This window comes from Phaethon aethereus (genome assembly GCF_964289735.1).
Source record: "Phaethon aethereus genome assembly, chromosome: 9".
Lineage (NCBI taxonomy): Eukaryota > Metazoa > Chordata > Aves > Phaethontiformes > Phaethontidae > Phaethon > Phaethon aethereus.
Genome location: NC_138585.1, coordinates 24,963,039 through 24,989,085, shown reverse-complemented (window position 1 = coordinate 24,989,085; position 26,047 = coordinate 24,963,039). Strand labels below are relative to the sequence as shown.

The following is a 26,047-nucleotide window of genomic DNA, read 5'->3' as shown; positions in this document are numbered from 1 at the left end:
GACAACTGCTCGTTCCGCCGGGCTGAAGCTGTTCATAGAGATACTGCTCCCTGAGAGGAAGCGTACACTGATTTCACCTGAGCAGCCTGTTACTGCTCTTAATTGTCTCTCCAGTCGCAGCTGGCTTCCCCCCCGCCTGCTCTGGGAAGAGCTCGGCAAGCTCGTTTGCCCAGGGTCCACCCGGCGGAGGATTTCCCGCCCCTCCCCGGCGTGCGGGGCCGCGGGACGGCGGCTCTCGGCGCACGGCCGGCCTCCCGCCGCTGCCGGCGGGGTAGCGGCCCCCCGGCACGGGCACGGGGGCGCGGGGAGGTGCCTGCTGCCGGCCGGCGCCAGGCCGGCGTTCCGCGGGCGTGCGTGCCGTCGGCCGGGCGGCTGCGCGCTGAGGCCGCTGAAAAGCGATGGCAGCGTCACCGCGCGCCGCTTCCGCGGGGCGGCAAGGGCCGGAGTCGGGCGCAGACCCGCTCCTCCTGGCTGTGACTTTTTATGGACTTCACCCGGCTTGTAACCGCTGATGCTCGTTTTCCGTTTGGCCCCTTTCTCTCTTAAACAGCTGGTTTAAAGGCAGGAGACAGTAAATGTGAATCGTTTTTATTAGCTTTCATGAGTCCTTGGAGCTATCAGGCGGTACTGGCAATCAGCTGTTTTTCAAGGGATGGCATTTTACAGCGTGTTACCGTGGGCACAAGATAACGGGGAAGGGGGAACGGCCTCAGAGCGAGTGCCACAGCAACGATAACCCTCTCTCGCGCGCGTTTTCTGCAGTTGCGCTACAGAGTCTTTAAGAATTATGGAAATAGTCAGCTCGGCATCCAAGCAGCAGCACAGTGTAAATGTTTCACCCCAGGGGTAGCTCTGGGAATCGGGGATGGTTCTGCGCCTGTCTATACCGCAATCAAAAGGAGCTGCCGAAGCTCACGCAGTTGCACCCGAAGTGGTTCAGAGCAGACGTGCCAAGGCTGCCAGCGGCTCGGCATGGTTCCCTGCACACACTTGTGCAGCACGCCAGTACAGGCGTAAAACCTGATGGGAGTGAGCGTAATTAATAATGTCTTTGTGCTTGTAGAAATACGTGACGAGCTGTTTTTTCTGTGGCATTGTGAATTTTGGTTTTGCTGTCTCCTATATACGTTTTCTGCCACGTGACTGGGAGTAAGATAGCACAGGGTAGCAAAATGCACGGTTCAGGAAAAATGAACAAAAAGATGAGAAGACATCATCTGGGCTATAGTATCATCAGTCGATCTCAGCAAGTAAGGGGTTGGAAGCAGAGTCATGTGGTTTACAACAGAAACGAAGGTGCCAAACTAACAGCCGGTACTGCAGGTTAAGCTGTCACCGCCCCACAAGTAAACGTGCCTGCTCGCTTTAATGAAGCTACAGGTAGATTAAAAAAAATGATAGGATGGTAAGGGCTCCTGGATAACGTCATCATGCGATGGGTCCCCGTCAAAGCTTTGGCCTCCAGCTCGTTGCTCCGCTGAGGGACGGGCTGTGTCAGCCTTTTGTACTTCTCTCTGCAGAATGGCCAAAGAGTGAGTCCCTCCTGCTGATGCCTCCGTCAAGGACTGCTCCTGTTGACTTCAGAGGAGTCGCAACAAGGATATCGTACGCTTTGAAGAAAGGCCACAAGGTTTGTGTCCTAAAAATTTATCTCAGTTTTACAATTGCTTTATTAGTGGTTTTCTTGTGTAGAACACCACCATTAATCATGCTGGCACCAAATGACATACCCAATCAAAATATCTTCATCTAACCCAAAGGGTTGAAATGTGGTGGTGTTGTCCACCCCCCAGCCTGGAAGAAAACATTTTTCTGTTTTTCCACTTGGAGAGAAGGGCACTCCTAATTAGCCGGCGAGCTGATGAGGAGCTCCAGGCACATCCGCGCTGCCTCAGCACCGCGCAGCGCCGCTCACAGCGGAGGGGCGGGAAGCGTTGGCCGCGTTAGTTTGGCAAACGCATCCAGATGTCTGGCGTCATTTCTAAAGGCCACAATGCATGGAATCGATACCTACATTCATTTTTGCGTTGCAACACAGCTGCCAGGTTAACAGCAATTTTAGGCTGTGGCGCGGTCCCCAGGGGGACGACAGAGTAGCAATAGTGGTTATTTGTGTAAGGCATTGCTCTGATGGTACAACTGGGAGCTTAATGGATAATTTCCAGCCCAGTCCTATTAAAAAGCAGAGCAGATTTTACTGTTAAGTACTGGTTGAATCTTCTCAAACCCTCAAACAATTTGGCTTAATGCCGGTTTCTTCATACCAGGCTGTTAGTTTCAGATGACTCGCTGTTAAGTAGACACCGGAGAGGGTGGTGAGGTTGAAAACTCAAAGTCCTTAACCTGAGGAGCAGTCCTAGCGATTGGAACAAAGGAAACGAACCTGTTCTGGAAACTTTTCTTGGAGAGGTTAGCAAGGGAAAGGATGAAGAAATATCTCTAACTCCTGTAAAAATGCCTGCTAAGCCTAAAAACATCCCCAGAAGCTCTAATTACTGCATAAGCTTTCCACTCAGAAAGCTGTATAAATTGAAGCCTGTATAAATTTGACGGGCTCTCACTGTGTGCATACATGGATTGCACCTGATGCCATATCACCGTCAGCTGGGTCTACCTATGTGTGATTCAGTATAATGAATTTACTCTCAGATTTTTGAAATTCAGAACGTTTTCCTAGGTCAGCTAATCATCTACTACCTATTAAAATGATTTGGTGGGCTCCTGGATGAAATCTTTACATTATGCCAAAATATTTTACATTCAATCGTACACTTTGAGGCTTCTGGTTATTAGACACCGCAAAAGCAAAGACAAGAGGACAGGGGCAATTTTCTGTCCATTATCCAAAGTCTGTGAATTGGCCCATTTAGAATAACAAGACAAGGGGAAGTGCCATCCCTAAATAAGTGAATCGGAAAGCTGACATGCCATCACTTCAGAAATACAGGTGTTACTTTTGATGTCACTACTGCTACCAGTAGGTGCTTTTTATACGTGATACTGCATAACAAGTTACCTTGCTGATTTTTATTTTATTAATTTATTTTATATTTATTTTAATTATTGACATTATATTATTAATTTATATTCATTTTTATTTTTTATTTTTGTTAATTGTCTCCATTAATTGAGACAGCTCTTCAGAGTATTCCTTAATATCAGCTAATCACTAACCGTCCCATCTATTGAACTGATGGACCCTCTGTACAAATGCACTGCCACACTTAATATTTTATTGTAAAATATTCTCTTAACGTCTTTATCCTCTTACACTAATGGGAAAGACAGCAGCTATCTAATCTATCAGCTGAAAAGGGTGAGTGGTGCCATTTATAATAACCAAGCTCTAAATAATTCCATACTGGAAGATGACAACTCAGGAGGGGTATTGTCAGCCTGTGCAATACTGGGTGACTGGAAAGCATCCACGATTATCTGTTTCATACATTAAGCTTTCTTGCAGCCTCGTGGCATCGGTATTCTCAAGGTATCAGGCCTGTGCTCCTGTAACACTATGAAGAACTGAGGCACTTAGAAAAAAATAAATTTGTCATGTTTAAAAACATTTTTTAATTTATTAGAATTTACTTTCTGTGAGAAAATAGTAATTAATTTCTGAAAATCTGTAGCAATTAAACCCTTCTCATTCACTTGTCCCTTCATATGATGCAAAAATCACTGGTCCTGATTCTGCGACATTTCAGCCTTAATCAGATTCCCACTGTAATGAATGGACTCGTGTGATTGAGTACTACAAGTCTGCGAGAGGTTGCAGGTTTGAATCCTTCAAATTACTGCTCGTAAACAGCTGTTTATGGGAATTTCATGATATTCTGTTGTGCTTAGTTCTCACTCACTGATCACACACAGGAGTTCATAATCTAGTGACTATAAAGTGCCCCTCAGCCACAGCAAAAGGCGACTGCTTTGCAAGTGATGTCGTAGGTAAATATTATTTCTTCTGCTGATCCTTGAAGAAACCTGTAGCATCCAGCTGGCATACTTTTTAACTGACAGAAACCGGAGAAGGACCTTTGCAGCTAGGCTTTCTTACACCTTCACAGGCTAAATAAAGCTCAGGATATTCCTTCCACATTCCAGCTTGGTGACGGCAGTTGTGCGTTTAAATGTCTTAAACTATAAATTATCGTGGTATGCACTATCACAACAGATATCGGTTTCAGGAAATGAAGCAACAAGCTGTTGCTTCTTTTTTGGTCTTACTGTGTTCTGCTGCAAACAGCCTCGTGAAGCACCCGTCAAATTGAAATGATTCTTGCTTGGCCATAGCTTAGTAGTTTTTTGTGAATTCCTGCTATATATAAGGGATTGACAAGGTAGGTCTTAAGGTATTGGCCATGAAATATATAGTAGTTGAGAAATGTAGGTCCAGGATGTTCCACCTTAGCTCTTTGGGCACGCATTTAGGAGCTCAGTGCCTCAAATCCCTGGCTCCTGGATTGAAGTCTGCTCTGCTATCAGGAGTAATAACGAGCTGGGTCAGCCGAGCCAGAGCTAATGAGCCCTTCAGACCCTGGCTGTGTATTCCTAACCTCCTGGGCCCATGCTGGCACTCCTGCGCATAGCTTTACTGTGAAAATGTTCCAGCAAAGCTTGGTGCTATTTCAGGAACCCCTGCCCCAAGCTCCACTGTCTTTATAGCATGTGGTGAGATGTGCTTATCATATAAGGTCTGGAACAGCAGTCCCACCATTCTGTCTAATGGTCGCTAGCACTAGAAAATTAAAGTGAATTAAAATGTCCTTTCCGGAGCACCTGGTAAAGTTAAACATGACCAGACCTTTCTCTAAATTTAGCTCTAATTAATAATGAGGATCCACGTTGATTTGAATGAGAACAACGTTGTCCCAATATCTTCTGGATCCTTCTGAGTGAGGACTATCAGACCTGTGTCTCCTGTCTTTTCAGTGGGTCTATACTGCAGCCCTAAACCCCTGATGTGTAGGAGATCCCTCAAATATCTCAGATGGTACATCCCAAATACATGCATGTTTTGCACAGTTGTGAAGAGGGTGTAAAGTAGAGAATGACACCATGCTGAATCTCACAGCTTTCTCATCGCAGAGCATTAATTCTGGCCAAAGCAAAGAAAGCAAGCTCTGAAAATGGAAAGACCCTGTGACGCTGGAGGCTGCCACAGTGAGAAGAGTGATTGGCAAGATGAAAAGAAAAAAAACCAGCACCCAAAACCAGCTAATAATCTTCAACCTAATGGTATGACTTCAAGAAGTCAAAAGATTTTACGTTAGATTTAGTTCAGGGAAATGGTTGAAGTTTTGATGTTAATGGGGTGATAGTTTTAAACTACCAAATTATGTTTTATTCTGTCTTGTTTTAAGAAATACTTATCACTCAGTGTGATGCTTACAGTCACACTAAGCTGAATGTGACAAGTGTCTAATAAAACATACCTACAACACGTAGTTGTAGTCATTTACACGCTTAGATTATGTATTGGGAAAAAGCAGTAAAGAATTTTCAGAACTATTTTATTCCTTCTGCTGAACATTCCTTGCATCTGATGTGCTATTTTGCATGGTGTTTGAAGACCACTGCTGCACTTTTTGACTAGTAAGAATTAACTTACTAGTTAGGGGCTGATCCAAATTCAAACAAATGGAACAGATTGATTGACTTCAAAAGCTTTGGATCAGGTCCCAGCTGGAGGAATACCTGTAGCTGTCTACAAAAGAAGTTTCTCTCTACCTGGACAGAATTTACAATGATGAATTCACACCATCTTCAGGCAGGACTCCAGGTTCTGGTGTGAATATTCACAGTTTGTATTTACATCGCTTTTGAGTCGACATGAGAGAGGCAACACTATGGCTTAGTCCCTCTTTACTCTAAAATATTTTTTTTGCCTTTTTTTAATGTTCCTGTAAGTATTATGTAAGATCCTTATGCCCTTTCATATGGTATCAATTTTAACTTTCAAGGACCACTTTTCAAAGCTGTTATTTTTTTACACTCTTGGCTGCAGCAAGAAATCAGAAGAAACTACAGTTTTTAGTCGTACTTGTAGAGGTTGAAGAGGGCTATTTGGAACTGCAAGAAGGTGCTGAACCCTATTGAGACCTTGATGGAGGAAGTAACTTCCATAGAAGGTAAGTAAAAGAATAAGTAGACAGGAAGGCACATGCCACTTGCCCTTTTACTTATCTTCTGAAACTGGCTCATCTCCTCTACAACCTCGCTTCTCCTGCTCATGACCTGAAAAAACATAAACTTACAGAGTATCTTAACCAGAATTGCTCCCTGGAACAAACTTAAAAAGAGCGTTGCCATGGAACTATTAACACTGTGTTTTAAATTCTTAAATTTTTAAATGGCTGTGGGAAAATTTGTCAGCCTAGTTGGTTGTGAGAAAGAGTAAATCCTGATATGTATATGATTGCTGTTTCCATCTCTTGCTTTCTCTCACATTAACAGAGTTCATCCCAGACACTCGGAAACTGTTAGATAAATGCTAACAATTGATAGATTCAATGCTTTGCTTATCTCTAGAGACCAAATTTTCAATACAGACTGTGTAGCAGATACTATACTGGGATATAATATTTGAGATTTGTTTTCAATTGTAATTGCCTTGATCATGATTTCTTTTCAAGATGGATGCTCCACATAGCCCTGCACCAAAGAACATCATCTAGATTCATTGTGTCCTGATGGACTTCATCATAGTAGCATTTTTCTTGATGTGTTTCACTACTGCCACTGTTTTATTTCTGTGAATGGTAGAAAGAGCATGAGTCACAAACTTCAGCTGCCATGTAATCTAAGCCAAACTGAGCAGTCCTATAAATGAAACCATCAGGTGGCTTTCAGTAGTGTGTATGTGTGTTCATCCCGAACAGAACCACTGGTACTTCATGATGGGAAATGTAAATAAGAAGCTGTAGTGTTCATAAGTCCCCAAATAAGATATTTAAATAAATATGATTAAGTTATTTTCTTATCTCTGTTATAAATCCATTGTAGTTTTGGCATCTAGAACCAGAGATCACGTATCTTTCTACAATAAACACATGCAAATTATGTCCCAGCCTTATAACGTCCTGTGAATCTGATTTGAACTACGTTCTGGCACAACATTTGGACTGAGAGTCATGAAAGACATGCTCTCAAGAAGAAGTAGTATGTAAAGAGGGGAGGATACCTGAGCTTATTCAAAGTCCTTTTCTTGCAAAATTGCGGGGGCGTTTGTGGAGATTATAGTATGCAGACTACTTGATACCTAGGAAAAACCAACTGTTTAAACCTTTAAGCATTTCCAGTTATATAGAAAATTCACTTGGAGGCTACTCCTTGAGAACATCAGGGCAAATAACATTTATGAGAGGCAGATATTTAAAATTTCATTAGTTAAAATAAAAATCACAGTATTTGAACAGCAGCTTGAGGAGAAAAAGGATGTCTCCAGTGTAAATTTAAGGTAACCCTCTCTAGAGTTTGTATTGCATGAAATTAGGAAGTTTTCTTATCTTCCCTCAAGGAAAGGTAGAGAACACAGATGGCAGCCAGAGATGTCTGGGAAAGCAGAAAATGGCAACTTTTAATTCTACATCTGTGCCAGCGTATAGCTGTGCAACATCACTAACTGTAAGCATGAAATGCTTGATTTCCACTTACGCAGCTTCTAGATTTGTGGGGACAGAATCTCACAAATCCTGTGACTGAATTGCTAACATTTACCCACAACTGACTTCTCTTGCAGCCGATTGAAAAAAAAAAAAATTAAACACCATATGGAGCTACTTTCAAAAATATGGTGTAAGGTAACCTCTGCTGCTCCTCATTTCCTCTTTTCTCCCCTTTGCCACTTCCCTGAAACAAGCCAATCTCTTGTGTTGGGGAGTAAATTAAAACATGTACCAAAAGGTTTCCATTCTTCATGTGAAATTTCTCAGTAGGACTTCAGATTAGTGTTCCAGAACCACCTGGAAAAATGGGGTTTGCAGACCTTTTAAACTTCAATTTCTGTCTTTTGATGATGAAACAAGGACTAAGCTGCAGAAAAGCAACAGGGAAGAAGAGTGCCCCTGAAAAGAGGATTAACTGTGGGTGAACACTAATTGTAATTTCACAGTGACTTTTGCAACCATGTGTTTACATGCCTGCAAAAGTTACGATATAGGGAAAGTAATCCCTAAGCCTAGATTATCTCTGAAGTGTATTGCTCTTATATGTGAACCTGCCTTGCACAAAACTCATATTGAGTTCATGCATACATTTCCTTCATTTCACTGTTGACAGATTCTTTAACTCACCAAAACAGGTAGCAAGTCTCTCAGACAATTTCTTCTTTTATCTTTCCATCTCTTTTTGTTCTTTCTCTTTTTTTTATGTCTTTGCTTATTGACCTAGTCTCTTGCATCAGTTAACATTTCCCTCGCCTGTTTTCTCATCTTCCTTACTCGTGTACTCTCCATAAAACCCTAAATTATTTCCACCCAGGCTTCTTATTCCCACTCCCAAATTTGAGGCAGCGATCACACCGTGATTTCATTTCAACTCTTGGAACAGTTGTATCTCTCCATTCCTCCTCTTCCCCCAGACATGTCTGTGTAGGCTCTTTGCCAGGTTGCGTGCACAGCAGTGGACATGTCCAGTACAGGGTCTTCTGTCTCTGTGGCAAGAACAGGAAAAGCCACATCCAAGATATTTCCCTCTCTTCTTTTACAGGGTCAGCCAAAGGCAGCATAGCTCTACAAAAATGCGCCTCAAAGAGATCCACTTTATCATTTCTTTTCTTGTGCTTGTGCGTGCACATTTGTGTGCCTCTGCCTGCAGCTGCAGACACGGGGAATTCACCTCGCTCGTCCCAGGATGGGGCGTTTTCCCTGGGAGTTTTGATCCCGCAGCCGTTGGCAACTGCGTTAGAGCTTACCCTTTCCTGCAAAGCATTGCCAGTGTTATATTCAAGGCAAACCTTTGCATTAGAGTTTTAGGTTTTGGTTTTTTGTCTCATTCAATTAATCCTACAATATTGGGACGTTTGCGTAATAGTTGTTCTCATCTCATGTTTGAAAATAATAGTTTGACTCATCTGTTGTAGGGAACAAAATCTGTGCGGACAGAATTGCATTTGCTCCACAGATGGCAAGTAACAAGACATCTTCTTGTAATTTTGCAATATTTGTAATAATATTAAGCCAATCTGAACAATTTGTATCCCAGAACTATTTTCAAAAGATGGCTGAATCAAGTACTCCTGTTTTCAGTTTCAAAATTCAATGACAGTTTGTTCAGCTTGCAAGCAATAGAGATGGTGCCAAATCAGAGTCTCTAGTCGCTGATTTTTTCCATGATACGCTATTTCCAAATCAATTGCTGAAAAGGTGTTTCCATTACTGCTTCTGAATATGACAACATGGATGGACCCTGGAAAGATGATGAGTCACTTTTAAGAACGCAAAAACTGAAAGTGAAGGAGAAATAGGAGTAAGTTTCCTAAAATTTGACCTTTTTTTTTTTGTTCGTGATTATGATTTCCAAAATTTTTTTCATGGTTCAGAAATGATTTCCATGAAAGTGAGTGTGAGAATGCATGTGCCCTTTGGGGTCAAAATTAAAGCTTTACTTTTCCCTAACATGGGAAGAGAAGACTTTCCTTTCTGTGTATCTTTATGTATTTTTAGAAACCTTTCTCATGCCTCGTTTATACTCCTTCATTTTTTACCACACACAGAGAAATCTTCTGTTCTGGATTCTCGACCTGATCCAGTCGAATCACTAGCTAAGACGACCAAGGGCTTATCCTAGACAAACGTGAGATGCCAGAAGCAGCAGCCTCAGGGAGAGCCTCCTCTTGGTCCCACTGAGCACAGCTCCGGTGGTTTGAAGACCTTCTGAGGACCAGCACCAGGTCTCAGCCCAGGAGATCGAACCCAGGCACTTGCCTCTCTTCCTGTGCATGGGGGCTGATCTCAGGGAGAAATACAACCCACAGTAAATTTCTTACCGTGAAATGGCTGAGTGCTATGTAAAACTTTCCAGTTTCTGAAGTATTAGAAAATTAGAAGTGGTTGGAGGTTTTATTTTCTTTTTTTCCCCCAGTGTATTCCTTCCCTTCCATACATAGAGTATATAGGTCCCCAGTTTGACCTGCTGTCTGGACGCTATGTGAGGCTGCTGGTTTTGTTCTCACTGTGCCAAAACTATTCTCTATAAACATGTTGTGATAAGTTGGTAGCAAAACCACTGAAATTTATTATATGTCTACCAGTGGAACATCAGGGAAAGGCAATAATAACCAGGCAAAGTGCTTCAGAGCTTTAGTGGGACAATCAAAGCCTCACAAATTCCCCTAAAACATAGGAGGAAATATTTCAAAGGCTTCACTTTATAGAAAAAGCTGCAAAGATTTGTTTCGGCAGTTGTAAAACTGGCAGTGAGACAAGTTTTGCCAGTTTTCTTTTATCTGAAACATTTTTCACAAACCTTTAAAAATATTATCTTTGTATGTTCTACTACATTCCTATTTGAGTTTTCATCTCATCTGATTTGTCTGTCTCCTTGTCACTTTACGTCACTCGTGTCTAAAGAATACAGTTACCAAATCTGATGAATAAAGTAATGCAAAAGGCATAACCTAGCAACCGCTGATTTGGGATGCCATATATTTTTTCATGATAAATAAAACTTCCTCTTACTAGAGTTAGCAGAGCATTCTGCTGCTTATGATTGATAGTACCTGTTAGCGTCACTCGCTTCCTTTCAAAAGCTTTCTGAAGAATAGCAAAAGTGCAGCAGACAAATAAATTTTAAAAGTGGTTAGGAAGAGAAATTTAAACTCTTTCACTACAGACATCACTTAAAATAAAGTGTGCTGGAAAGCATTCAGGAGAAGGCCACTGAAAACTAACTTAATATTGTTAAAATGAACTTCACCTATACACAAACATAATCATACTGAGCCTGATCCAGCCCCTTCCACATGATATCACAATATCACGCTATGGTTTTCTGCTGAATACAATTTGGCCACGTCTCTTTGCCTGTCTAATATTGATGACGTCTGGCATTTTATCTGGTGATTTTAACACTACTAATTGATATTCAACTACCAATATTCTTAAACACAAGAATCAGCCAGAAGAGACAGAACAGATTTTGGAATCTGTTCCTTCCTATAACCCAAATATTTTATTATACTTGATTTATTCAGACAACACCTGTGATAACCTTTTTTCTTCCCTTGCTGGTAGAACAGAGACTTTTGAGGGTGTGATGACAATGTTGTTCTTTCAAGGCTCAAATACATGGAAAAAAAAATATTAAATTATGCTAATAGCACTAGCAAAGGCTGGGATATCTGGTCAACTTTAGTTGATACCAAAAGTTCAGTCATTAAAAATTCTCGTGATAATGACACAGAAGAAATGTTCAAGTGATGGAAAAGGAATTGCCACACCTGGAAGATTTTGTCTTCCAGTCCCAGGGATTTATTGGCAGTTTAGTAATAGTTACCTTTGCCTGCACCTTACATCGGTACACAGCTGAAGACTGACTTCTGTTCTGAATCCTGGTCTGGTTAATGAATCTGCAGGGAGTCTCATGACTGAAAAGCAGTGGCTTATTGCCAAAGACGACTATTTCAGCAGGGTCTTCACAGATGTTACAGACAATGTAAATATATGGCAGAGTCCTAAAAATAACATTATTCCCTTGGGTACTGAAGAGAGAGATTGGTGTATAATGCCAGCATCTAACTTCAAGCTTCACAGGCAAAATGTCTGTTCCCAGCTCCTACTGAATCATCTACATTCCCCATCCCCTATATTCGTATTCGAAAATAGAAAACCTTTATCCCTGTTAATTTTCCAGCAAAAATGGTCAGTTATCACTGATATTTTTTTTTAGCAAGGATGTGAAATAAGAAGTGCCTAAAGACTTGGAAAATTTAATCAACTGTTGATGGGGGTGGTGGTCAAGTGGGAAACACTTGGGATGGCTGACAGTCTCCTTTTGTTTATTGACAAGTGTAGATATAAAGTATTTCACATACACTCTTGGCATTCTTTGAAGAAGTCACTTCTCTTTTTCTCCCTAACATATTTTTTTTTGTTCTTACATGGCATTAGGTATTTCTAAGAAACAGAAAATGCTCCTACAGGGCATGCCTTTGACTTTTTGCATGACCGTTTTTAGTCCTAGTGCTCATGTGAGAATGAAAAGCAGAGATCAGTAGGGTCAAAGTATGGGCGTGAGGACCCCTTTTGAGAAACAGCTAGGCACGCGGTGAGCTGAGCCACCTCTTGGTCCCTCCCAAACACAAAGTACCAGGAGAAAACTGATTTCTTACAGCTTTTGTTGACTCTGCGTTACCTCCTTTCCTCTGCAGGCTGCTCTTCCCTCGTTGTGCTCTTGTACTTCTGCACATTAGAATATTAGGTCAAACGCCCTCACTAAAAATTGTGCTGTACAATATTTCTGATTTTCATCTTTTGCTTAATTTCCTCCTCATCCGGAGGAGACATCAATGGTAAAGTAATTTTCCCCTCAGATGTTTGCACTTTGACCATGCCAGATTTTACTATAAACATTATGTCAAATGGGGCTTCCCTAGTTCTTTATAAATGTTTACTGTGTGCTCAAAAGTGCAATGAAAATAAGGATCAGCTGTTATGTCTGGAGTTTTTAACAATTTTTATTATTTTCCCAATAACTGTACATTATGAATAACGTGTTACAGAGCCTAGAGGGGTCTGTGTTCCAGATGAGGAGGAAAGTGTCACATAGTGGGTTAATACTGATCTGATCTTTTACTGGTACATAAATCACATGATTGTATTGTCTACCGTAATAGTGATGTTTTTGATACTGTGGAAGCAGAAGGAGGGATTATTTGCTGTTTGCTGTGGAAACCACTTGAAATTCTATCTGTAGGCTAATCTAATTATAGTGCAAATGATAATCAGACTCGATGACAGGATGGTCTTCTATAAACTTAAACCTGAATGTACCTTATGTTGTCTAATTTTAGCTAGCTACAGTGACAGGGACAGTGTACTCTGTTTCGCACAGCAGGTTATTGAGAGTTTTTATATATAAAAAAAATATATATATGTGTGTGTGTAATCCAGTGGAAACCAATACTTCACAAAAATGTAAATATTGTCCTGCAAAATCTAGTATGGACCTGAATTCTCTTTTCCTACTAAGAGATAGTTCTTTTTAATGAAAAAATCTGCTGTCTCTGGTATTGCAGACTCCTGTAGGGCAGGCTGTAAAGCTGCAGTGTGTAATAAGGAGCCTACACTCAGTTTGCTCTCTACTAATGACACCAGCTTCAAAGCAATGTTGTCATAGCATGTCTTCACGATGCAGGAGTAGTTACCAAGTTTTACCTGACCTCATTGTGCAGACTTCATCTTGGGAATCCATCAGATTCATTTTTGGCATTGATAAATCAACCGCACAACTCAATTCCAGAACATACACTCCTGCTGAATGCTTTTCTCCGTGCTGCGGTCTTGCACACCAAATTCATATGGAGTGGTGCCTTCAGGCTCCGAGTACAGAGGGAAGCAGGAAGACCTCACAGATTAAATTTTAGATTAAGTTTTACGAGAATAAAACCTGTATTAAAACATTATGCATTGATGAGTATAGCTGTCTGTACAGTAACTTTCTGAGTTTTGACTTGCTTTTCACTTACGGTAAAAAAAAAATGAATTACAGGCTCCAAGATGTAAAGGGGATGGAATGTTAATATAATTAATATTTTCACATATCGAGGCAAGCGATCAATCACACCTATTGATAAGCAAATCTGTTAAAATGAGGACGCATATAAACAAAAGCTGTTAGTTCACCTTGGGGTGTAACGTGAAGGGACTGCGCGGGGCTCGGGCAGCAGCCGGGTGCCCGCAGGCTGGTGCCAGCCACCGCGCGCCGCGTTCAGAGCCGAAGCAGAGGCACTGCGGGAGCGGGGACCGCGGGACCGGGGCAGATCCCAGAGCCACTGCGCACGGGCAGGCACGCCGCAGCTCCTACTGTGACACCTCGCTCAGGGCAAATGGTACTCTCCTTGGATGAGCAAACGGGGGGATATCAGGTTGAACTAGAGGGGATGGATGACACCTGTAATTAGGACTCTTTAGGGATGGCAGTGTTTGACTCCAACAAGGGAAGTTCCAACAAGGTGTTGATGAATCACAGTTTTGGAGAAAATGCATAGTTCTTATCTAAGGACTTGAAAAAATGCAAGTGTGCAACAAAATGCAAAAAATGCAAAATTGCAGTGCAAGACTCAAGAGTATAACCTGTTTTATTTAAGCAAAAAAAAAGTATTAAAGGGCTATTTGAATAGAATCACAGAGTCACAGAATCATTAAGGTTAGAAAAGACCTTTAAGATCGTCAAGTCCAACCATCAACCCAACGCCTCCATGCCCACTAAACCATGTCCCAAAATGCCATGTCCACACGTTTTTTGAACACTTCCAGTGATGGTGACTCCACCACCTCCCTGGGCAGCCTGTGCCAATGCTTGACCACTCTCTCAGTAAAGAAAATTTTCCCAATATCCAATCTAAACCTCCTCTGGCACAACTTGAGGCCATTTCCTTTCGTCCTATCGCTGGTTAATTGGGAAAAGAGACCAACACCCACCTCACCACAACCCCCTTTCAGGTAGTTGTAGAGAGCCTAGAATTACCTCTGTATGGAACATAAATCGTAATATAAAGCTTAAAAATTGTCAAACAAAATATAGCACCTGGGAAATGGAGAAGTAGAATAGGCATATTCAGACCAGACACAAAACTTCCTTTTATAGCTGTTACTGTTTTAAGTGGAATTAAGCTTTAGAACAACGTACCAACCTTTGTTCTGGATTTTCCATCACTGGAAATAAAGTTTAAGTCCCACCTGTGTTTTGTGTTATGTACAAGGTTATTTGGACTAAATGAGCACAGTGGTCTCCTCTGACTTCTAATCTATAACGAAAAATTATTAGAACCTGTTCCAAAGGTTCTAATCCTTCACAAATTGAAGGAAAAGTCCATCACGGAAGTAAAATTAATGCAGGATTTTAAAATTTAAGTTAATTAAACGTTTCAAAAATGTGAATTAAGTGGTTGATTGTATGTTTTCACAGGTACAGATTTATATATATCTAATTTTCTCAGGAGAGAGCACAAGCCAAGCTTCTGAGAAGACAAGATACTTTCCCACCCCATCAGGTTTGCAGCCTTGAGACTAATTGTACATGACTGTAGTAGTGGCCGTTTGTCTTACAGCACTGAAGTGTTTTCATTTCAAACTGAATATTGCACTAGAGCCCCACAGCCCTGCCAAGCAGAGCAAAAGCTGTCTCTCTTCTCTCAGACTCCAGCTAAATAGACTGAACGAGGGGTTGTATTTAATCCGTTTCAAACATCCAAATGAAATACACTTATTTGCTTCTTATACAGACCAGGACATATTTCACTTAAAGATGAATCTAATGGAAATAGCAAGCGATTTGTCAACGGCTTCAGTGAAACCCAGGATTGTACTTGCAGTACACATGGGAAGATAAGCTTTCTGAAGAGAGCATCCTGCAATCCCAATCACTTCATCATGTGAACATAATATATCTCCATATTATACACCTGCATGTTCCGAGCAAATTACTTCTTAAAGCAAATTGGGCTTTTTGCTCCTACTTCTGCTGTTGGAAGACTTTCCCAGAATTTGAAATATTTTGCTTCTAAAACTTGAAACCATTACCATCCTTTGTAACAACTGCTGCCACGGCAAAAAAAAATTTGTATTTTATAGGTGGATACACATTGTTTTCTTAAGCTCATCTAATACAATGGGCTACCGATCAAGTGTTTATTTTACTAAGACTGCGTTTTTATCAGAACTAAAACAGGAATTCTGGGGAGCCGAACAATTAATCCTTCCTCATCGTTCTCATCAGGCTTCAAATCACCACGAGAATAGTTAAGCCTTTTCTGTGAAACAACAAGCATCTGAGCAATCAAACAAACTTCCACAGTAAACTTACCCAGTTTTCGCAAAAGTTGCCCAGTATCTCAACATGGACCGGCTTAAGATTTCTTCAGCTTTGGTGTAATTCACTCTTCTTTCTAGGGGCAATCCGAACACAAACTCGATCTCATAACCGTGCATTACTCCCATCCACTCTGGCCAAGGGAGCTTTGAGGAACGATGTTCAAAGAAATAAAAAAAAGCATTGTGTCCTAGTTGTGCAAATTTTTTGGTGAATTCCACTGCAGGACATATTATATTGTAGTCACCAATAACATCATCCATGGCATCACGGTAATGTTCTGGCTTTTGCTCATTTTCCCAATCTGTGTACTGAAAAATGATCGATTCTATTGCAAGTTGGCTGGCTTCTGGGAAGGACACGGTTAAAGCTGTTTCAAATTCTGTTTTATTGATGAAGCTATCACTATCCTTGCTGAAGCTAGGGACTCCATAGGCTAGAAACGCTGATCCTTCATCTTTATTAACACCGACTAAGATCTGTGTTTGTTTGAAAAGGCCACTCTCAATCAATGTTTCTGGCATGTCTGAGAGAAAATCGCCATCCACAGTTGGACAAAAATATACTTGTAAAAGAGAGTCATATGTTACAACAAAAATTTCATTCTCCAGTATATCCTTTGGGTCCTTGTCTTGGAGGCAGAGAATTAGCTCTGTCTCGTTGCTGGTGGGACACTGGAGCTGTTTAGCTAAAGCCACTGTTCTGTTTCTGGCTTCAGATGGTGTTATTGCAGCCCAAGGGGCATTTGCAGACCCACTTTGCATGATGGCTCTTGTGAATAAAGGATGGCTTTTAGGAGAAAGGATATGGTAGCTGACAGAAGCTGAGCCAGCACTCTCTCCAAATATAGTCACACTTTTTGGATTGCCTCCAAATGCTGCTATGTTCTCCTGGACCCACTGAAGTGCCAATCTTTGGTCAAATAAACCTGCGTTTCCAGGAGCTTCCTGGTTTCCTGGCAAAGCCAAAAATCCTAATGCACCAGTCCTGTAGTTCATGGAAACTACAATCACTCTTTCTACCCTGGCCAGAAACTTGCCATCATAGACTGGCAGGGAAGTCGACCCAGTCTCAAAGCCACCACCATATATCCACACCATGACAGTTGCATTCTTGGGCTTGGGAGTAGGAATCCATACGTTAAGGTATAAGCAGTCTTCACTTAGGTTAGTTTTTGGATTCCACATCTCTGATCCAGGAAATCCTGGGTAAGTTGTATCTAAAAGCTGGTAACAAGAGTTTGCATGTTTTGTGGCATCCCAAACATCTGACCACTTCTCACGAGGTTCTGGTTTTTGAAATCTCAGTCTACCGATGGGTGGCTGTCCATAAGGTATTCCAAGGAAGGCTGTCACAGTTCCCCCCAGTACCTGCAGGTTCGTCCCTCTGACTCTGCCTTTCTTCATTGTAATGATGTTATCGTCAGGCATTACCTTCCTGATGAACATGTACAGGAGAAGAAGCCACATAAGAAATCTGGTATAGATATTTGTACCATTTGTCCAAATCATGATGCCTAAAACACAGGAAAAAAGAAATTCAGAATTCGTATTCCAATGTATTAGTACCAGAGCCAAAACAGTTTATTCAAAAAGGGCGTAGGTCTTCTCAAGCGCACTGAAAATAAGAAAATAAGCACAAAGATCAGCAGTCTTTAACCATAACTTCCCGTTAGTCAGTCATGTTGCAAAAACTGTGTTTGGTGTTTAGTATTTAGTATTTGGTACAATGCTTCAGACAAACTCTGTCGCTAAAAAAACATAGAACTAAAGAAGGCAGACAAGGGAAGGTAAAGTCATATAAGCAGACTCTGACTACTTCAGTTAGCAGATGACTTAACCACTTGCATTTCCGCTGGCATGACGAACCGGACATTTTATGATCTGTGATGGAAAATGCCATGTCTGACTCGCCGTTACTCTGTTAGAGGTTACTTGGGCAATTTGTCTTCTCAAATCAATAAAGAGCGATAACAAACATCAGTAGGCACAGATTTCTCCACACATAAACACGCATCCCATGAAGACTGAAAAGGAGCTCGAAGCCAAGTTTTAACCCAAGGATTTCCAGGTCCGCGTAAGTTTTGAACTATATGCCGGTGTCACAGTAGATGCCTGGGCTGGCGCAGACCGTTGCGATGGCATTGCTACAGACTGAGTGCACTGGGAGATTTCACTGTCCTACTCGTATGTCTTAAGATCTGAAGGTGATTTAACAAGTGAAGTACATGAAGGACCCCTGAACCGACTATCAGTTCACCAGCTCCTGTGGGCGACTGCATACAGAGGTGCGCCAAGACCTAAATGAAACAGTTTTTTCAAGGTCTTTTTTCTCTAAAGCAACTTAACCAAGTTTACAACCGTCATAGTCATGAGAAGTAGTCATACTTCTACTACTTTGAATGAACATTTAAATGCTAAAAAGCCAAGGATTTTTTAGTATATGTAGGTGTTGCCTAATAATGTAAGTATGGCCTGGTCTTTGCTTCCTGAGAACTTTTCAGAGTGATAATTAATATTACCTTAAAGCTACGGGTATAGATGCTGATTATGTACCACATTTAAGCATACTGTATTTGCCCCAACATTTTCCAATGCTACAAAAAACCCAGCATCTTCCTCCTGAAACTGAAAAGTCAGAAAAAGACTATTTGCATAAACCCATTTCTATGGCTTACATATTTGAAAATGCTCAACAAAGCTTCCTTCTATTTTTCGCTTGTTGCCCTGTCGTACATCGTGTACTCTGTCCTGCCACTTTAAACAGGCCATTCTTTGTTAATGAGAAGACTTGTGTCCTTAAAAGGAATAAGGCTAATTTCTGTGGAAAGTACAGCTGGGCCCAGTGGGAGCTGCTCCTGCTTGTTTGCGTATTCTTGGAAATCAAGAAAATGCAGGGGGGAAAGGAAGATTTTGCGCAAAGAGGTTCCTAAATTTCAGATAGCACCAAAGGAGCAGGGAAGAATCTTCAGAGACAATATTTTTAGCATTCATCTAAACAGATAGAAAATAGATAAATTTTAGAGACTATAAACATTTACGCTCTTGTCTTTTATTAAAAAAAAAGAAAAGATAAGGTGGTGAATGGGGGCAACAGACTTCAGCGTTGACCTAACACCCCACCTAGCCATCAGCTTGATTTATAGAAACCTGCAAATGCCCCCCTGTGTGCTCAACTTAAGAGACGTGAATATTCAATCTGGACCACAGATGTGGTCCAGAAACTCCCGCGGAGTTTGGGTCAGCAGAGGCTCGCTCCGGCAGCCTGCAGTACCTGCACAGGAGGCTCAGATCGTTTCGTGTCATTTAGCTCACCTCTTTATGTGCCACTCATTTTTTTTCCCATTCGTTCTTGTAATAAAATCTTTTAAGAGCTGGGTGAGAAAAGGTATGTGAAGAGTAGCTTAGGGCTAAACTCTTTCACCCCATCGTGATAGGCGGCTGTGAGACATGTTAATTGTAGGGATCTAGCTGGGTATGTGTGTTCCCGATGCAAAGCATTGTGAGATGGGAGAAGTAATTTCTATAAGTTTGTTGGTTCACTGACACTTTTTTTTTTCACATATTCACTTCTAACATACCACCCGGGACCGAACCACAACAACAAGCTGGAAGTAATAAGAGATTTCAAACATGTCATTATGAAGAGAAAATGGCACTAAGAAAAGCAAGAGACATTGAAGTTCCTAAAGCTTTTACTATCTAAATAGTAATAAAAATCAATTCCCCTCTGCACTTTCCTGTTAATTAAAAAAGGAATGGGTCAGGAGGAAAATAGTGTCACAGAGGCATAACTTTTGACCCTAGGAAATTTTAGACAGGAATTTTAGGAAGAAAAAACCTAACAAAAGATTCAATTCTGTACCTTTTTAATTAGCCCTGCAAAAGAACAGGTGTCATTTTAAAGAAAAAGTTTGAAATAGATCTAGCTTGAAAAATGCAGGAGTTTTGTACTACTTAATGAGAGGACTTGTCTAGTCTCATGTTACTCTGCTAATATTGACAGAGTTAATTAGCAAGTGGCAGAGGATTATTATTACACCTTGAATGTATGGCAAATAATACATTTAATAAGGTTTTTAATGCTGCATTAAAACAAACTCAACAACGTAAAGCACACTGAGCAAAACAAACATTACTCGATCATTACTATGAGAGTAAAAGGGTCAGAAGATTGCTTTAGCTCGGCAACCTTAACCGAGCAGAGATATATCATATAATGTATTTGCATACTTTAAAAAGCTGCTTCTGCGGTAGTTTCCTCCAGCAAAAGTTAAACAGACTATACTTCTGTGTTCTTATTCAGCAAGGGGACACAATTTATTGCAACGACTGTTTCCTCTCCTTGCAAATCTTCACCCAGCCAAAAAATCTATACACAAGACTATATAATCATTATTAAAATAGAAAAGATGGTTGAATTAATAAGTGATTTCTAGCTCAGCGTGATTTACTTAGCCCAGGATCCCTTGAATAATACCAAGGTCTGATACACATGCCTGCTTGCTTGTTCCATTTGCAGAGCAGTTTCCCGAGAGAGCAGCAAATGGGCAGAGCGTAACAGTTTAAAAGATCCTAATCCCCGTGCAGATCGAGCTGAAGTGTGAATTATCCCGGCAGACAGAGACGTGTAAATACAGAGTCACTTACCCCCTTTCATTACGAGAACTACAAAGTTTTTAAGAGTCGGGATCTTTGAATACTTCAGGGAAAATGCAGTATACAGCTGCTGCTCTGAGCCCGGAGATTGGGCAGTACTGACATGATAATCCACCGTTTGGGACACAAAGCTCGCGAGAGTCGGCAGCAGCAACTTGATCTGCCGGCAGCCGTCCCTCCGCGTCCGGCGCCTGCCGGGGGCTGGCCGTGCCGCCCCGCAAGTGCTGCCGGCGGAAACCCGTCGTGGGGAAAACCGGGCACGAGCTCCTGCAGGAAAGGGAAGCTGCGGTGATTTGTTCGTAGCACGGGGCAACAAGTTTATAATCCAGACAGATAGACAGAATTATGAATGTAATAAAATCCTGCCTCTCCGTCCCTCACCTTGCTCCGAGCTCTGACCTCACCCGTACTTCTTTGCTGTCGTACAGCTCAAGGCGAGCACCATTTTAAAGCACCTCAACCTTTTCTTTTCACTGTAAGATAACTAGTTATTTTTGCTTTTAAGCAACTGTGGCAGGTAAAAAAGCAGCGTCCTTTGCACAGACATGTCCACAGCTGGCAAGCATCGGTTGTATTACTCGACTCGTGGCCATCTGTAGGCTATGGCAGAAATCTGCCTTGTCCTCTTCCGATGTTAGGGTTAAAAATGGTACCCATACGGTGTCACACGCCGTTTTCTCTCTCTCCTTAGGCTTCAAATAGGAAATCACACATGCTGCTTAGCAAACCCGTCACCCGCCTTTGGCCTGCGCCTCGTACGCGTTGTTTCCACCAGAATTCAGCACTGCAGCTGCAAAGCCGGTCTGAAGCGCAGGGCAGAGCGGTCAGGGTCGCAGCGCAGCCGTCCCACGGCGCGGGGGGGTATTTAAATTGCAAAGATTTCGAGGTACAGATGAAGGGTGGAGAAGATAAATAAATTACATGCACCTCTTTTACAAAACGTCTTGTCAAACCCACATCCCTAAGCCACCAGAAGGCCACCCCTCGGTGGTGGGGCTGCTGGCCCCCAGCAGCATCTGCTCTAGCTCTGCTCTGAAAAAAGCAACTTTTCCACAATTTAAGGTGTTCTACCGAGAGCCTTTGCATCCCCCGGTAGAGCTGACGACAATTACTTTCCCTCTGTTTAATAATCAAACCACAGCTCTGTTCCAATTACACAAGGGCAACATTTGGCAATGCATAGAACAGGAATAAAGCAGAAATAAAAAGTTAAGTATGAAGTTTATAGACCTTAACATGGAGACTACAAATGATTTTTAAAAGCTAGGATGTGGAATAGTGTTTTTATAGAGAACAGCTCAAGAAAGCATGGTCATTTAGTTTCTCCCAGTAATTTTACAGTCTACCTTTAGGATCAGACGTTCGATAGGTTTATTGCAGGGACATGTCCGTCGGAGAGAATATGTCCCAGTCTAAATCTAAACCAGGTTAAAAATCCCTAAGGTTTCAGCATGGAAGTGTCCAGTGTAGTTGGTAGCTGGGAATTCAGAATTCTTAGCCACGACTGTTATCTCACTAATGTAAATAGAAATATTGAATAAGAAAATAGGATTAATTCAGAATGAACTCCAGTGGCAGCTTTTGCTGCTCAAAGCTTTCCAAGTGCAGTTTCCTGCAGGAAACATTAAGTCGTGCTCTTTAAATTAAGGCAGCCTTCGATGTTCTCTGACGTGCGCATTCGCCGACTTTCTCTAGTTCCTCTTCAGCCCCTTTGGAAACGTGGCCGGGTGACACAGATTTGCTTCGTTTCCGTGCCTTCAGAGGAATGAATCACAGGCCCCAAATCTTGTCAGCGGCCACTTTTAAATAAGCCATTTGTGATGCTTGTGGCAAAGCGTGGTACTCTCAGCCATCACCTCCGCCCTCAGCAGTAGAGGAACCGCAGGAGACGCAGACACTAAAAATACTGATCCCGGCTCCATCATTTGCCAGCGCTGGCCCCGTTGTCCTACGCCTGCTGTCCCCACCGCTCCCTTCTCCTCTCCTCGCCCCTCTCTGCTCCCCTTTGCGGTGCCCAAGGCACCTGCAAGCGCCTCTGAGGCCGACACAGGCGCCGAATGCAGCGTGGAGCATTTCTGCGGGCTCTGACGAGGTGACCCTGGGGCAAGGGAAGCAACTGTCTCAGGCTGTTTAGCCTGTTCTACGTCTCGACTGTTATACTTCAGTCTAATGTTAGACTATTACGCTGTACTTTTTAAGAAAACTAAGCCCTCTTCTATATTTTTTCCTTTAATTAAAAAAAAAAAAAATTAAAGTTTCACAACTATGTGCTGTGAGAGGAAACACTTATTTTAGTTATTACTTAGCTTACTAAAAATACCTGCACCAACATTAGAGATTAAATACATTTAATGCCTTTAGTAATTCTGTACGGAGTGCTCATTTTCTCGTTTTTCCTTTGGGAGCCTGAAAGGAAAGGAGGTACAAACCAGCAGGTAGAACACCTTATTTATATATGTGTGCATATAGATATATGTATAAGAGCTGTCATACATACATATGTACTTATATTGGTACTTTTAAATATCTCTATCCATCTGCCTACTTATCTATAATGCTGAAGTTTTTTGAGGTTATGTAATTTTTTATTTCAGGCAAAGTTCTTAAAAATCATGACCAAAGATAAAAATGTCCTTTCATTATTTCATGTGTACATGTGAAACAGATGTCACACTGACATAAGAATTTTGATATGAGAGATGTCCACACCTCTTAAGAAATGAAAGCAAAGTGCAGCTCTAGGAAAGATTGAAATTTAGTAGGCTAAGAAGCTTAGAGAATTTAAGCAATATGTATTACAGAACTATTAAATGATTTTGTTCATTCTTAAACTGCCCTTAGGCTATTCCCTAAGCATATGCAGATGTTTACACTTAGGAGTAGCCTAAATCACGCACATTCTGGGTGATCTTCAGACTTACCTAATAGAGCTGAGAAATCTGTGAGAGACAAAACTGTTTGGAAGAAGATGTATCTCAGGTGTTTACAGTGGAAAACGCGTACCTCTCTCCCAAGGTGCCCTCTTGAGCTTTCAAGGTCTACTTGCACGTGAAGAGTCCCATCCACCAGATTTGATCCTGCCCTTCCGAGCCATCTCCAGCCTCAGAAAGAGCGCCCGGGCTCCTGTGAGGATGGCTGGGCTGAAAAGCTGTGCACATATCACTTCAAAGTAAAGGAGATCAGATATGAAGTGTGTGCACATGCGAGGAAGTATTTACGTGCTAATAGCATGTGCAAGTAGGAAGTATTTTTTTTAATTGCTGAGAGGAAAATCAAAAGGCAAGTTATAGCTAAACTGTACGAAATGTAATTTGTGTGAGAATGTGGGGAGGTTTTGTTTAAACTCCAGCCTTGGTAAACTCCCCTGGTGGGGCTCAGCTGCCTCTGATCCCAGCTGAGTTTTCACCCTAAGCATCTGTGTGACCTTGGCTCCAACCTCTGAGAAAATCGCTATGTTGTGAAAAAAGCTGCGAGAAAAACCAGTAGCTCAAGCTGTACGAGATACAAAAGGTGAAATTGCAGACGAGGGTGAGATCGCTGAGATGGGGACGGTCAGCAGCTCCCGGGCTCAGAGGGTAAAACACCAGAGCTGCAAGCCGTGAAATCCTCAGGTAAAAAACACAAGCAGGAGCTCAGCAGCAGCAAGGAACTACTGGTGCGCGGCTTTGGGGCTTGCGTCCATGTTATTCTACTGTGCATATTAGTCAATAAAGCATTGCCTTTGCTTTTAGGTTGAGTATGCCCTGCTTGCAGAGCATCTTTCCATGCACAAATACAGTGACCCCGAAAGGTTACACCTTTCTCCTCTTTCTGTATCACTTCTGCAAATCTTATATTTGGTACTGCACACAATGCAAACGCATGGATGTAAAACAGGGTCACCCTAAATTAACCCGGAGAGACCTCCAGTGTTGCCGCAGGCGATTGTAGCTGGTGGTCACACCTGTCTGAAATTCTGTTGCTACTCTGGTTATTCAGAGGAGCCTTATTCCAGAGGAGCTCCCAGGACCAGCAGAAGTTCCCAACAATAGATCCGAAAGGGTAATTTGATAACATCAGGAAAAGTGTCGTAGATACATACCATGAGCATGGATACCAATTTATTAAGTATACAGAAGACGCTAACACTCATATAAGCCATTAAACATGATTATATTTTCCTCTTATTGGTTCTATTATGATCCGCTGTACCTTTTTCCTTGTTACTCTAATTATAGGTTGGTATAATTTCCTCTTTATTAGCACAATTATGGTCTGTACTTTTCTAAAACTATTGGAGAAATCAGAGCCAATGAGAAAATATAACCACTTAAAAGATACAGGTGTTGTTATTATTATGCTTATTTCTTTTGAATGTGCACTTACTCTTAATTCCTTACGGTACTCCTCTTACATAACACAGTATTTTGTCTCATATAGGGATCAGATTCAATAAAGAATATAAAAAATGATTAATGTATACACAATATGTCTTGCATGACGTTATTATAGCCTGGTGTTTAGCTTGTAAGAAAACAGGCAGAATCGGAGTGTCAGCAAAGACCTGAAATCTTGTGTGAGCATGATAAAGCTAATTAAATTATAAGTTAGGTTTCACAGATTTCTGCAGAGGATTAATTGACAATATAACTGTTTTCCATTTTTGTTTCCTTTTTCTTTCCTATGGATAGTAAAGCTCTAGTTTTTTAAAATTATGTAAAGATATCTGAATAACCAAGCTTGGTTGCTGGTAATCACCTACCGACAGCAGTGTGAAGTTCAAAATTATAATATATCCTCTCATAACCAAACTCGGTGAATAACTAAGACATTTGATGGATAAATGAGCTTATTTGAGTCTATTAAGCAGAATTTCTATCTGGAAGGTGGAAACTCCTCCCAATTCCCGATTCTCCCAATTCTCACTCTTTTTTTTGGGTCTTATCACTAATATGATCCTCCTCGTTCAGTTTCTGCACCCACAAGAGGGGTACACACCTCTCATGAAAAATGCCAGAGAGATGTTCGGAAGTTTAGCTTAAGCCACTGCAGTTTTCAGATCTCAGTTTTACCCAGCATGTTGAAAATAGGAATAAAAGAATTGAGCCTTATACCAGGACCTGCTGGGACCTGCAGGTGGGAAGCTACAGAGGAAGCTATAGGGAAAGTTCAGTATGCCCCCGTCCACTCTCCAATAAATGGGTCACAGCACCCGAATACATCGTAACTACGGATTTTAGTGGAAATAATTAGGTATTTGTCATGAGGTAAAACTTCAGATCCACTGGTGCCCTGTCACTGCTCTGCGTGGGTCTGAAGCCTGTGGGAGAGGAGGTTTGAGAGGTTTCTGTAGCCCACGTGCGATGAAGTCAGCTGGGCTG

At 41.7% G+C, this 26,047-nt stretch overlaps 1 protein-coding gene across 1 annotated transcript in view; it reads right to left on the bottom strand.

The window, feature by feature from the left end:
• Positions 1 to 17,540, bottom strand: part of BCHE (butyrylcholinesterase) — a gene marked incomplete at both ends in the record, with an annotated part of 28,168 nt that extends 10,628 nt beyond the window's left edge. Inside the window, one exon of the mRNA XM_082003767.1 lies at positions 16,024 to 17,540. Coding sequence (XP_081859893.1) covers positions 16,024 to 17,540 — 1,517 coding nt within the window. The remainder of the gene's footprint in view (positions 1 to 16,023) is intronic.
• Between the last annotated feature and the right edge of the window lie 8,507 nt (positions 17,541 to 26,047).